The sequence below is a fragment of the Cyprinodon variegatus genome, unplaced genomic scaffold (genome assembly GCF_000732505.1).
Source record: "Cyprinodon variegatus isolate N-32 unplaced genomic scaffold, C_variegatus-1.0 Scaffold1162, whole genome shotgun sequence".
In the NCBI taxonomy this organism is placed as follows: Eukaryota; Metazoa; Chordata; class Actinopteri; order Cyprinodontiformes; family Cyprinodontidae; genus Cyprinodon; species Cyprinodon variegatus.
This window is the reverse complement of record NW_015151615.1, coordinates 60,236-75,310: the sequence shown is the minus strand read 5'-3', so window position 1 is coordinate 75,310 and position 15,075 is coordinate 60,236. Positions and strand designations below refer to the sequence as shown.

The 15,075-nt window shown below is 37.7% G+C and overlaps 1 protein-coding gene across 1 annotated transcript in view; it reads right to left on the bottom strand.

Moving 5' to 3' along the window:
- Positions 1-77: 77 nt before the first annotated feature.
- Positions 78-15,075, bottom strand: part of LOC107101853 (ATP-binding cassette sub-family G member 2-like) — a 17,418-nt gene continuing 2,420 nt past the window's right edge. The window contains exons 3-16 of the mRNA XM_015400926.1: positions 14,105-14,164; positions 12,894-13,008; positions 12,643-12,795; positions 12,394-12,551; positions 10,730-10,881; positions 10,545-10,640; positions 8,942-9,192; positions 7,231-7,313; positions 4,043-4,132; positions 3,846-3,967; positions 3,605-3,759; positions 714-803; positions 496-593; positions 78-412 (exon numbers count right to left, since the gene is read on the bottom strand). Coding sequence (XP_015256412.1) covers positions 265-412; positions 496-593; positions 714-803; positions 3,605-3,759; positions 3,846-3,967; positions 4,043-4,132; positions 7,231-7,313; positions 8,942-9,192; positions 10,545-10,640; positions 10,730-10,881; positions 12,394-12,551; positions 12,643-12,795; positions 12,894-13,008; positions 14,105-14,164 — 1,771 coding nt within the window. The 3' untranslated portion in view covers positions 78-264. The remainder of the gene's footprint in view (positions 413-495; positions 594-713; positions 804-3,604; positions 3,760-3,845; positions 3,968-4,042; positions 4,133-7,230; positions 7,314-8,941; positions 9,193-10,544; positions 10,641-10,729; positions 10,882-12,393; positions 12,552-12,642; positions 12,796-12,893; positions 13,009-14,104; positions 14,165-15,075) is intronic.

Sequence of the window (15,075 nt, the reverse complement as noted above, 5' to 3'; positions counted from 1 at the left end):
TTATGCTTTTTCTTTGTCTGATATATATATTTTTAACTGTAACAAAAAAACTAACAAAGAAAAAAGGTGAAAGCAGATAATGAGGCCTCTCTTTTTTACCGCACCATCCTGAACCAACCTGAACCCAATGGTGTCTGTAAACAGCAATAAATTAGTAATTTAACCTTCACTGTGACACATTACATTTGGACACATTTATTTCACACCGTTTCAAGAAGGGATTTTTTCATGGGTAATATGTTACAGTTAAACCCAGAATCCACTTTAGGTGAACTTCCTGATGTAGCGGAGCTTCAGGTAGGCGATGAGGAGGAATATGACCATCATGACGGTCAAAGCCACGTGATTCTCCCACAGTCCCCAGGAGCCTGACTCTATTCCCAGGTAGTCCAGGTACTGTTCTCCTGTACACCTGAAAGGACACAGTCGAGAGATAAAAGCAGAATTTACCGTATGATCCACTAGGATTCCTGTGGATGTGGACAATTTACTCACATCTGGCCCGCTGAGCTAACGCCACTGTTGGCCATCACTGCAGACGTATTGGTGTCCTGACAGAACTTCAAACCAACAAACTCGTTGATCTTCAAGGCCTGAACGTGACCATAATTTGATGTTAAAACCAATAAATCATAAGAGATTTTTAAATTAAGTCTGATGTTGGGAAAACCTGAGCATTACAGCTGTAAACATGGTTTGAAGGAAAAACTTACTGCAAAGCCGTATCGAGGAATACTGAAGTACTTCAGCCAGGCCAGCCAGTCCACGATGCTGGGAAGGTTCACCAGGAGGCCAGAGAAGATCTACAAACAAAATCCGCAGACGATAAGCTTCAGCTAGTCCTTTAGGGTTCTCTTCATTTGGACTGGTTGATAGAAAGAAGCTAAGCACCAAGGAGTTTTGGTCCAATTTGGTACCCATGGAGAACAACATAACAGAAGATTGAATGACTTACTGAAGTCTCTGTCATTGCTTTTGGTGAGTTATAACCCACTGCTGTTTCTGGTGCAGCTTTAATTCATTGGGGTTTGTAGATATGTGTTTCTGCTCACTTCTCCATGAGGAACAAACGGGAAACAAGGCTTTTAACAGGTCATGTCTGACATCTGTGCTGATGAAGACAAGGTTTGCACCAAGCTTCAGTTGTCGTAAAGTTGCTGACACATTGGAAAACTTTGCTAAAGGATTTCATGGTTTACCCAGTGTTTGTGTCCGAACGTCCGCAGTAATCGCTGTATAGGGCATTATACAATGGTTACGCCATTTAAGATGAGTATCACGTCTAGTGGATGAAAAAGTTGTGGACTTTCCCAGAGTGCACCTTGAAAAGTAGTGATCATCCATGGTCACTAGACGATTAGATAATACCTGGAATACTTTGCGTGTAGAGCTCATCTTGCAAAGCACTATGGGATTTGTTGTCATAGTGGCCCACTGTCACCAAATAACAAAGATGGTGGAGGTACCGTGCCGGGAGGCAGAGTCATGTGACCAACGGGAAGTGAAAAGTAGTGATCATCTGTCCGAATGCTCAGTTAACTGAGCTCACTATAAACTCCACTATTAGGTCTTCGCTCTATATGGTGATTAAGGGATTTATGAGTTAGGGCGGACGTTTGGACGCAGCCTATGACTACAAGACGTCCAGTGGATGAAAAACAAGCCCACATCAGCATACTTCTACCACCGTGTGTAACAGATGGTATGGGATGAGGGTGGTGATATGCCGTGTTGGATCCGGAACCGGTATATCCCAAAACGTGCTATGCATTATGGTCTCATCCATCCCAAAGACATTTTTACATTAAGAAATATGATTAATTCAGATTTGAAAAGCATATAGAAATAAGAGGCTTCCTCTTTTAATGCTGTCAAACGCTACATTCCAGACTCTACAGTCTGTGGGTGGGTGGATGGGAGGTGGGGTCTTTTGAGTCTGCTTTTGAGGTGTTTTAAGGTGTGTGCTGATGTCTGTCTATTTTGGATTAAAGTAAAAAGAACAACAAAGAAAGAAAAACTGCTGTGTGACTCACAGGAAATGTCACAGGAGTATCAGCAGCTTTGGTCATCATGGATTCAATTTTCTTTTTTAAGCAAAGTTGTTAACAGCTTTCAAACTGATTTTTTATTATTCCAACCTCTATCCTAAAAACTGGGATCCTAACATTTCATGAGAAATAAAGATAAATGGAAAATATTATTATGAAAAAAACTAGATGGAAATCAGGATAAAAAAGTGCCTTCTGAACCAGAGTCAGAGGCGCAAAAACGTCAAACAGCCACAGATAACTTAAGCTTCAAGGGTATTATAATATTTTAAAAGTGAACATTGCTCCCCAGAATAAATCAGCATTTTATGCATTTTGTATCAAAAAAGTAAAAGTTAAGCAAATACAAAATAAAACAACAAGATCAATACATAAGTAGTAAGCAGGGTAACTCGGCTCAGAGAAGGCTTTGAATATTCATGTTTGTTTTTTTTAGACATTATTCTGCTTTTTACCAGTAGTAGAGTGTGGAAACAGTGTCTTTATACCATTTTGCTTAAATCACTTTATTAGAATATAATCCTTAATTATGGGTAACGCTTTCTTTTTCAGTACATAAATAACCATGTAATAACATGGTAATACTATAGCAAGTCACACTATATTACTAGGTAATAAGAAGAAATGTATTTCTTAATTACCCCAAAATTAAGGTATATAATTTCAAAGTAATTACCTGCATGTAATTATTACAATTGTATGTTACTATTTAACAATGGAGACTTTTGATGGGTAATTACCATTAGGTTACCACATTTTTTCCTACTTGCTTTGATTGTGTTTTATTTTCCTATATTTTAATCATGTAAAGCACTTTGCATTGTCTTTGTATTGAATTGTGCTATACAAATACATTTGCCTTGCCTTGCCTTAACAGTTTCTGTTATTTGCCACCACCTACCAACAGCTTACAAAGTAAATTTTAACTTATGATCAGTTAAATAAAGCATATAACTGAACTGAAGTTACATATAAATAAGAGTTTAGTTAAGAAGCTTGGCTTGCTGTCTTCTAGGTTTGGTTTTCTGTTATATACCAAGTAATAAACTGCTTTTTACTAGATAATAACACCTTAATTTATTGCTGTCGGTGCAATGACTGACTTACCTGGCAATACCTGTTTGAAATCTAAGAAATCTAACTTTACCTTGTTTGGCTAAAACTTGAAGCACAACAATTACTAAAATTCTCCATGATGTTTTTCTTGTTTTATAGTAATATAGTGTAACTTGTTATGTTATTACCATGTTATTACATGGCTACTGTTGTATTATATAGAAGAAAGCGTTACCTTATTGGGATCTATGTGCTCCTTCAAACATGTACTGGGATTGTTCCCTATGTTTGGTGAAGGACTCATTCTTCATAGATGAATCTTCACGGTCTTAAACTGTCCAATTAACATGGCTCACCTAAAGTTTAAGGATTTTAAGTGTTTTTAAAGCCAAAAAGCTTATTTTTTTTTTATCACAAGGATTAAAATATAGGTAAGAGTTTGAATAAGAAGCTACTAGATGTAGTTAAAACATTTTTTTCTGTACTGCAGCTTTTCTCACCATCATGAAAACAAAAGTGATGGTCATGAAGATGTTGGCCAGACTCACGACGCTCTGGTCAGCTGAGATGGCCATGGTCATGGCTGTGGCGGTGTAGGCCACCAGAGTCACTGTGAATGTGAAGATAAGAAAGGCCTCCGCTGTGGACTTCAACCCTGAGGAAAAGGTTTCCATCAGTACCTCCAAAGGCTTATGGTTCAGAAGACTTTAAAAAAAAAACACTCCAGAGAGCCTTTCTTACCGATCAAAAAGTAGACAATGATGCTGAAGACAACAGAGGTGATAGTGCGCATGATGAGGTCACAGAGGATTTTTGACAGGAAGTAGACGGATACCCGGTAGTAGCCACTGATGTACTCATGCCTTGAACCAGATGGCACATTTTAGGAGTCCAAACATTGAGCCACACATGTGGTGATTTCCTGTAAGGCTACCTACACAAACAGGTTCCTCTCTCCGATGAAGAGCTCGGCTGCAGATACAGTGCTGAAACACTGGTTGGTGGTGATGAAGAAGAGGGCGCCCATCCTGCAGGGAATGACAAAGCAGAATCCGTTCTCTTACGTTGCAGTCATCAGGTCCCATTTCAAATAATGATAGTTAGCAGTCAGACACCTTTTCTGAAATTATTATTATTATTTTTTTTTTTTCAGATCCTTAAAAAAGGCTACAGGAATGGCAGTCCTTGGTGAGTGTTGTCTGTAATTTGGAAAAGTTTCTTCAATTACTTGATGTTTGACTATTTAATCCATTAAATTTTAAGTAAACCTAAAAAAAAACAATCTTCCCACAAGGGGGCACCCCTGAGCACATCGCCTCTCTAATTTCCTGCCCATTTTAGAAGGAAAGTTACTTTCATGGTTTATTTTTTGCAGCTCATGGTTCCATCATAGTTCACTGAACTATAAATTGCAGATGTTTGAGGTCTTAAAATGAACTTTTAAGTAAAGGGCCTGAAATATTGCGTTGATATTAACTTCTTTATTTTTTTAGTGTCCTAAACTGTTAATGCCAAAAAAGAGCCCAACAGATTTTTCTTTCACAAGTGGAGCAGTATGGCTATCACCACAGTGTTCCGCTTGATTTATGCAGATAAATAGCTTTATTATGATTCATGCAGGGAGTTTTACAGATTATATGGACACTGCAATATAAGTAGAACAGGAGAAAAGATTAAAGAGGAGAAAAGACGACAGAAAGAGGAGATGAAAGGGAGAAAATAATAAAAACTACATTTTTTGTGTCAGTACCACAACTCAGTAAGAATTCCCAATTGAATTCCCAGTTCCAGGATTTTAAATCAAACTTTTTTCCCAGCAGGCTTTTAATCCAAAATATTATTTTGGCTTTTTTAATTTATGATTTTTTTTTTATAGTTGTATGTTTCCTCAACAAGGTTAACAATAAAGAAGGCTCTAGGAACTGCTCAAGAACCTCTGGAGACTATTTCACAAAGAAGGATTCTTCAAAACATGAAGAACATTATGTACAACAGTGATCATCCTCCTCAGAAGATTTTTAATCAACATCAGAGTGTCTTCATTTAAAGTCAGGGACAAGACAAACGGCAAAATGTTGCATAGATCAACTAACCATTGAATAAAAAGATTTAAATTAAACTAGATACTATTTCTACTTCAAGACGAAGCCACAGAACCATACGTACACCATCTGTAGAAAACTAGAACCCTCTGTTAGTAGGAGGAAAGTCAGTCTAATTCTCTGCAAACTATAGAAATAATTCCTTTTTCATTCAACCATGGCTCCAGAATTCAAGTTGCTCAGAGCTTCTGTAGTTCTGCACACTAGATAAAAGTGGTAGCAGCACATTAAACAGTGTGTGTAATACTGGAGCCAAACTCTTATTTCCCTACTTGGTACATTCCAGATTTTCCAAGGAGATTACTTTAATAAAACATATGGGTTACTTCCTGGTATTTACAGGTCAGATACTAAAAAACACACATAGGTTAGTTTCATTACACTTTTCTTAAATTTGTTCTTAGGTTTACAAAACTTTCAGGTCATTTCCCAAAATGTTCTCAAACTAACATGATCATTTTACATGAGCACAGATTATTTTTACTGAACAGAAATTTACTGGTTGCTTTTCTGTAACTAACAAGTTAATTTACTGGAACATTTATGCTTCTTCCCAGAACTTTCTTTTTTTTTGCTGTATAAATCTTAAAGGTTACTTTCATAAAATGAAAACTTTATTTTCGGGAACTTTTATGCTACACTCCCTTTACTTAAATATTTCATTCCTCAAACTAAAGGTTACTTTCTTGGAGCTTAGAGGTAATTTAATGAAGAGCAGGAACTTCAGTGATTTAGAGGTTACATTCTGCAACTTCCCTGAAACTTGCAAGGTACCTTCTGTGACTTAAATCTTAGCTTCTTGAAACCTTCTTGAACTTACTTATTTTCCAAGTGCATTAATGGAGGATGCAAAATACTTTCTGAAACGTATAATGTACTTTAAGAAAAGATACAGGAACAACTTTCCCAGAACTTGGTGGTTACTTGAATGAACTTATTGATTCATGGAATACACAGGTTACTAACATGTAAATGTAAATCCCTTTATGGTCCCACAGTGGGGAAATTCACTCTCTGCATTTTAACCCATCCCCTTGGGGAGCAGTGTGGGGATAAGGGTCTTGCTCAGGGACCCAGAGTGCAGGCTGAATGGATCCAACCAGGTTCTTACAACCTTCTCAGAGCAAAATTGCACTGCTCTAACCACTAGGCCAACACTCCATAGAGAACATGGTTTATATTCTGGAGAAATTAAAAATCCTTTAGGCTCCAGGAAAGGCCCAGGGTTATTGCTCTTTGACACAGAGGTTACATTCCCTAGTATTTTTTAGTTTCTTGTACTTTCAGATACTCTCAGGAAAATAATAGATACATTTTTGAGTATATTTTTATGGAAGTTATACACTAGAACCATCAAGTGGTCTTAAATTGCTCGATTTTTTTTATTTTTTTTTTAATTTTTTTTACAGAAAGTAAACAGTAAGTTCTCGGCTTCATGATGCACTGCTACCAGACTGGGTATATTAGTTATGCTTTCCACATTGTTGGTAGCTGAATGTTGTTGATACTGAGAAAGGAGCGATGAATGCAGAACATTTAAGCCACATGCACACCTTCTTTACCAGGCTGCTGACATTGGCCCCCATTTCCTCTAACTCAGGCATCCCCAAAATCGGTCCTCAAGGGCCTCTGTCCTGCAGGTTTAAGAGGTTTCCCTGCTTTAGCACAGCTGATTATGATGATTGCAGTTGAGCAAAAGCCTGTTATTCAGCTTTCAATTAAAATCAGCTGTGCTGGAGCAGAAAAACCACCAAAAACCTGCAGGAAAGTGGGCCTTGAGGACTGATTTTGGGGATGCCTGCTCTAAACTATGCACAGAATCAAAGAGGGAAAAAGGAGAGCCATTTTATGGGCTCTAATTGACTTTTTAGTACTGTTCACTCTGAAATTAATCAGAGACACTGACTGGACTCTATAACTATGTAACTACAGTTTTAGTTTAACGCTGAACATTTGCACTTTCCTTTAAAGAAACTAAGAAACAACCTTAGCTTTAGAGACACATGTTGGATCATTTCTCTGACCTGTTTTGAAGACCACTCTGATTATCTTGGACTGCAAAGAAGATGGCTCCTACGATGAGAGCGAGGAAAATATTGACTCCCACCTGGACACAGAAGAGATTAGGAGAGGCAATCACAGTGCAGCCTGTACAGAAGCAGGTTTCCTCATTTCTTTTTGTTCTGCTTAGATGTAGCCAAACACTATAAAGGGTTTTAATTAAAAGTGCTGCAGCATAAAGGTCAAAAACATTTATACGGGTCTAGCCCTAGGGTTTTGTAACAGTGCAAATCTGAGTGTGCAGGTGGCAACTGCTGATTGAATTCCTGAAGAATGGAAACGGCGGATTGGTGGACCCAGCGGAAGATGCATATAAAAGAGGACTGGTTGCCATCCCTCTTCTCTGCTTGTCCTAAGCAGCCACATTGTTGCACCTTACTTATTCTGAAATGCTGTGTATGGTCACAGTGCGAGGAGGTTGTATTGCATTACGGTTTTCTCTTGTTTACTTAGTTATGGAGCTAAATTGTCATTTAGTTTGATTTATTTTTATTACGTAAGTGCCGTTTCTGGAGACAGTTCCTTTTGTTTGTTGCTTTCAGCCTTGGTTTACTCTGAAGTCTATGCATTCCCTCCTCTGTAATCCTAATAAATCGTGAGTTTTGTCCTTTGCATTATCTGCTAGAGAGAACCACCACCATGCTTGCCTGTTTTGTTCTCTGTTTGTGGATAATACATTTTATTGTGATTCTCTGGAGACTTTAAGCCTTATAAATTGCTTCATAACAATTTCCAGGCTAATATATATCTTTATATTTGTTGTTGAATCTACTTCAGACATTTTTTTTTTGACTGATTTATTGTTTGAGCAGGTTGGACAGTAATCAGGTCTAGATGTGGCTAGACTTAGACTTAGACTCGACTTCATTTATCCCTTGGGATTACTCCTTCAGGGAAATTCTGGATCCAGTAGCTTATATCGAGTACAAAGGGCAGAGTTAAAGCAAGATGCCATTAAGGAAAAATATTTCAAACAAAAAATAATGTGGTCAAACACAGTTCATTCGTTATTTAAGAAGCAGGGTTATTTTGGATAGCATTATTCCTAGATAAATAAAATCATAATTTGGGCAAATTTAGTCTGATATCAAAATTGGTTTGATGATATGCAAATTATAAGTGCAAAAGGAGAATAAAATGAAAGAAAAGCAGCACAATTCAAGTCTAACAATCTGCAGGTAAATGGAGGACGGAGAGGTTCCCAGGGTTAGCGGATAAGTCAGTAAGGTTGAGGCTTCTTGACCTCATTCCCATCAGGCCTTCATGTGGAATCAAAGGCGATGAAATGCGACAAGTAATGGCGCCATCATGTGATGACTCCCTGACTTGGGCCTAAGGGGCTTTTGCCAGATATGATATCACTTAAGATCTGAGCCCAAAGAGGCTGGAGTAGGGTCACAACAGTCGCCAAAGCCGATTAGAGCACCCATACCACCTAGAGCACCTCTACTGGGATTATTCTGACCTATTTAGGGCCAATTAGCTGTTAATAATTCTTAAAGAGAGGAGACCTCTAACAGCATTCACTGCCCCGGGGTGACTAATGAGAGCCACAAGATGGCCCCTTCAAAGACCTATGCGTTTGTTTTCTGTTACGAAAAAAAAAATGTAATCATTAAATAGTTGTATTCTTGAGACAAATATGACAAAATAGTAGGAAGAACTGAGTTTAACCTGAGCCACGGATGTTTGTGGAGTCAGCATGAGGTTTTGGAAGGTTCTCTTAAAAACCCATCGAAGTTGGTGAAGGAAGTGATTGTTGTAGGTGATGCTGCGAGATCTAAGCGATGATACACATTCCTTATTTTGGAGAATACGCCTCAATTCAGCTCCTGTATCGCTGGAGTAGCTGCTCTTCTTGTACTCGACAACAAGGTGTTCCTCAATGTTCTGCCTGGTTGTGCCAAGTTCTTCAAAAGTCAGATCTGGTTTGGATACATAGAGAGAGAGAGAGAGAGAAAAAAAAACAACCTTTTTTTAAATACTGAAAACACCTTATTGCAAGAGTATGTCTCATTTAGCTGTTAGTCATTAAATGGCCAGCAGATACCTGATTCATTCTAACTTAGGTATCTGCTGGTAAGAGACAGAGACTCGTCCTGAAAGCTGGTGTCATCATGAATTCTGTAAAATTCTAAGGAAAACTGCTGAAATCCATTTCTACATCCACAAAACACGTCATGCCAAAGGATAAACAGCAAACACTATATATATATATATATATATATATATATACATTTATTAAATGCCCTTTTAAAAAAACATATTTTTACAGATGGAAGTGATTCCCTGTATGGCCCACAGCCGAGCAAAAGCATAATGGTATGCAGGCCAACTCAACTTTCCTATCCATTTTTGCAGATTATATTTTTAACCACATCGGACAACTTTTTCAAGGAAAAACTTACACAACAGTTTTGGATTTGGTATACTTGAGGAAGCCTGTCTAATAATACATGACTTTCTCAGATTTTTGCTGTGATTGTACCTCCTTCTTTACTTCTTGCTGTGGTTATTTTTCCAACCAGACAGTTTTTCTTCTGATCTTCTCTATTCCACTTATTTTTGAGACACAGAATAGAATCACATTCTATTTCAATACAATTCAATTAAGTTTATTCATAAAGCGCCTATTCACAACACATGTCATCTCAAGGCACTTTACAGTTCACCAGATCATCAAGTCAAACTGATTCAAAGTTTTCTTTCTAAGGAAAACCAGTTGATTGCATCGACACATTTCTATTCATATTTCTGGTTTATAATGGATTAAAAAAAATTAATAAAGAGTGCAAACAATGCTCAAAGAGATACAACCAACTTTGATGACAATTGACAAAAACTTTATGGCTCTATCACAAAGTTGTTACTCTTAACAGGTATGAAGCATTATGTTGTATATCATTTTTATGCGTCAGCACTGCTTTCCATTGTTCTGGGTGTTGTGAGCAGCTGGTGGAGGTCAGTCAAACTATTTAAGTCTGACCATGACTCCATCTTTGTCAGAGGGGAATCGGAGGAGGAGCTGTTCACTTTTGTTTGTACTGAAACACTTTAAGACACACATGTAATGTGCACTATCAGCAATATTCTATCGTAGTTATCAGTGTTATTAAAACATATATTTACCTCCATCTTCATTGCTTGGAAAGTTTGTTTTTTACAGCTGCTCTCAAGTTTCCAGTAGCACAAGCAATTTACAAATTTTTGCAAAAGCAGTTTAGCACTCCTTATTTGGATGTTTCTGATGGTCCAGAGTGGACTGTAACGTATGTACCTGCTGTGTCATGAACCTTGGCTGGCTTAGTGAAGTCTCCATTTAGGACATCAAGAAAGAAGTCAGCTGGGTTGTTATGGGGCTCACATGGATAGCCTGGAAAATCAAAACCCAACCAACAATCTATCGTAAACAGCAACAGGCCTTATTGTGGTATAATTGGATTCTTGAAGAACCATAATCACCAATGTTGGCAAAGTAGTCCAAAGCATTGGGGGCTGGTCCGTGATACACCATTTTCCCGCCAACTAATAGAGTCAGAGTGTCAAACAGTCTGTAGATGGAGTAGCGGGGCTGGTGGATGGACATGATTATGGTTCGACCATGGCTGGCCATCCTAAGAACACAGTGAGATCATTAAAGCCCCACCACAAGATTTCAAAGCAATTGACAAGTTGTTTTGAATTCATAGTAAACCATATTTGTTGGTAACCTGGTACACTATCACACCACTTTCCTACCCCTTTTAGATGTAGGTCTGCTCTAATACACATGAATAAAATCATTAGGTCCTTATCAGTTCTTTGGAGAAGTTCACTGCAACTGTGGGGGTAAATAAGTACTTTGATTCAGATGTGTTGGACTAGGTTAGTATCTAAAAGTTGGAGGATACAGACCCTCTAGGACTCGGGTCTGAGACTGCAGTGTAGCCATATTGTTGTAAATTATTTTCCACAATATTTGAGGGATTAATGCCACACTTAAAATCCCTGCTCTTTACAGTCTAATTTGTCCTTAATGCTCCTAAATAATATTTCACAGGGTTAGAACATACAGAAAGAGTGATATTTTAACATTCCTCTTTAAACAATCAGTTTAGATCAGTGGTTCTGAAGTGGAAGTTAGGACCTCACTTTGGGTTGAAAATACAAAAGAGGTCTGAGTCCTCCAAAATAAATTAACTAAATCCCAAAGATGCAAAGGGTGAAGCACATTTTTGATCTAAAGGGTTTAATATATATTTAAAAAAAAACATTTGTGTCTGTTGGTGTTATTTGACTTGTCGTTGTGCTCTGGTGTGTTTTAGTAGAATTGCATGAATTTTCAACCAATAGTTGGTGTCAATAGTCCCTTTTGTTGAGATTTTGTGCATCACAAGATGAAAGATTAGGGAACTATTGCTCTAGAGCCTCTACAGTGTTGGGTCTTTTTATAGCCATTTCTGTGTTATTTCTACTAATTTTCCCACTAGAATGATCAAGTAATGATAATTTTTCAGTTTCCTAACAAAGGCATTTAGATATGTATTTAAAGTGTCCTGTTATTTCAAAGGGATAATGGTGATCTTCTCTTTAAAAATGTCTCCAGGCCAATAGAAGAAGAAATAAAGAGCTATACCTGTATAGATCATGTACCTTACTCCACACACTAGTCTTAACGACATGGAGCACCATCCTTATCTTCTACTGATCAAAGCAGTAGATGTTGCAGTAGAGTAAAATGAAAGGACATATCTCTGCACCCCTCCCACGCAGTTGCCATGTAGATAGTGGCTACAGCTACACTTGGCTACAGTCTCCCAATAAGAAACTTTGAATATTCTATATTGACAGATTGAACCCAAGCCCTGGTCCAGTGTTGTTTGACCTAGTTCCAGTTTTTAAAAGCTTCTACTTACTGCTCTTACTGTAAAGACAACAGTATAATTTATAATTTATTATAATTTTCTGGCTTATGAAGCTGAACAAACATCTTTCTAACTTAAGAGAGAGAAGAGAAGAGTCTGTATGGTGTCATAATTATATCTCAGAGAAAAAGGAAGTTATGGGTTACATAAAAAAACAAAAATTTTCTGTATGTAATGGCAACAAATAGAGAATACATGTTTAGGTTCCTGGGTTTCTGTCACCTTTTCAGCAGCAGCAGGACAGAGTTGGCTGTGCTGGCATCGAGCCCTGTGGTCGGTTCATCCAGAAACAGAACCGCAGGATCAATAATCAGCTCCATACCGATGTTGGTTCTCTTTCTCTCACCTCCTGAGATTCCTCGAGTCATTTGGGAGCCCACCTGAAGAGGCATATGAATATAAAAAAAAAACTAGCTGGTCCCAACCAGATGTTTTGACTTCTAAAGCAGAGCAGCAGTGATGGACATCTACCTTATTGTCAGCCACTTTGGTGAGACACAGCTCCCTAATAAGATGATTGACCCGAGCCTCTTTTTCACTTTGTGGAACAGATGGTGGAAGCCTTAGTGCAGCAGAAAAACTAAGATTCTGCCTCACAGTTAAGGTGCTCATCACTACATCTTCCTAGAGAGGAGAGAACACCAAGAGCACCACTATGACCCTTTAATTATTATCACCATTCAGGACCGTTAAGTAAAAAAAAATATTTTTAATTAACTCACCTGGACCACATAACCAGATAGACACTTGAAGTTTGGAGGCTGCGGTGCTCCATCAATAAGGACCTCTCCTGATAGACCCAAAGGATCCTTCCTTCCAGCCAGAATATCCAAAAAGCTTTAGATAAAAACAATAGTCATTAATATTCAAAAAGGTATTTAATATAAACATTTCCACATAAAAAAAGTTATTAAGAGAAGCTCTGCTGCTCCACCTAACCTAATTAGGCCATATGCACTTTTTCAGTCATATTCAGTCTGAGCTAATCTTTTTAGCCAATATGAAGCCACTGCTGTTTCCAAATAAACTGTGTGCATGAATCACAGAGGTTTCTGTCCTCTTTGTAACCAGTTGATGTAGAAGATGCCTTTCAAAACTAAGCCAGATCTGCAGGAGGTTATGTCTGACAAGAAGGGAGTCAATCCTCCCACTGTCATCATATACTTGCTCAGGTGGAGGGATTGCTGTAAGTCGTGGATTAATACAGTCTGCAGAGCTTTCTTTAACTGTTAACATTTTAACAACTGACATTAAAAACCTTAACTGATTGCACTCCATCATATTTATAAAATTAGAATCTTTCTTTCACTCCCTCAGCATGATGAGATAAAACCCATGTCGTGTGTGAAGTTTGTTTATTTAGAGAAGAGAACACTTATTGCAGCATCTTCAGTTGCTACAGAGACGTTTTGGAGAAATTTGCATAATTGTGATTACTTATTTTAACCAAAGTCTTCATCTTTTCTGCAATCTTACACATCCAAAGCACCAATACATCTGATATCTATTGAAAAGGTTTTATAAGACCTCACATTTCCCTCAAAATCTATCTTTTTTGCTTTCTTCTAATTTTTAATTTTAACAGAAGTCCTTTGGGTTAATTGTTGTTTAAATTTACCAGAATTAAAGTAGAAAACCTCTTTTTTTTTTGAGTTTTTACAGCACTGGTGGATTGCTTTTTTTTTAATGGACTGTCGGCTGACAGAACGGATTCAAATCCGGGTCACCTGCTTCGAGGACTAAGGCCTCCAGACATTGGTCATGTTCACTAACCATTGCCCCACCAAAGCACGCCCCAAGTAGAAAAATGCTTTTAAAGGGATTTATAGTGTTACACTTTTTCATTTGACCATAACCTGCCTATTTTTAACTGTGTTGTAGCTTTTAAAGCCTCTGTAAATGTTTTTGAGTTTATCTGGCGATCGGTACTCACGAAGACTTTCCACTTCCAGTTGGTCCAAGAATGGCATTTAAGCCAGGTTTCATAATCCCACTGAAACACATACAAACAGGTAATATTAGCAAATTTAACAAAAATATATCTATAAATACAAGTAACTTCAGATTTTAGTTTTTACCATAACATTTTTGAGCTGTTTAACCAAAATAAGTCTACTTTGATCTGTCCCCTATATGCTAAAACTCTTCAAGCAGAAATATAATTTCCACTGCAAAGCTTTTCCCAAGATCAGCGACTTCCTTGCTTCTAACAATTTCCTTTACAGGATTTCTTACAAAGAGCAATGAGATCTAATGAAGGGTAGAAACGTTAAAACCTACTGAATAACCCAGAAAAAAAAACTAGAGCAAATCCTTTGAAGCTCTTAAAGAAAAGTCACAAAGAGTCAGTGAAACAAAAAGACAAATAAGGCTGAATAAAACTCCGGAGATGGATCACGTGATCCTGGTTAATTCGTTCCCCTGGCAGCCTGCTCTTTAGTGCATTAGAGAGATTATATGCAAGAACCCATGTTTAATATAATATAATTAACAGAGTGGCAGGTGAAGGTCAAAACACTTGTGAAATTATTCATTCCTCCATGGGAAATGTCAGTAACCGTTAATACCATCTGAGAGGAACCACTGTAGGAGTCCATTCACTATTGTTCTGCCATGCTGGGGGATACAATGAGCCAGATCCTGCAGAATTGACAAGAACAATGTTCTTTAAGTTCTCCCTGATTGAACTGACTTGAAAGGGTTATTAAAATATGTTGCTATATTTGGCCAAAAATAATTAGCTGAAATCTTGAGTTTGACAGACTTAGAGGACTCTTGTGATCTCAGCCATCTATGAAAAACGTTCTATGTATTTTAATGAAAATCCACTTTCCTTACTGCAGACTGAATAAGTACCTAAAAGAAAGGCAACTCTTTAGGAAATTGAAACTGAAGAGAAGTCAT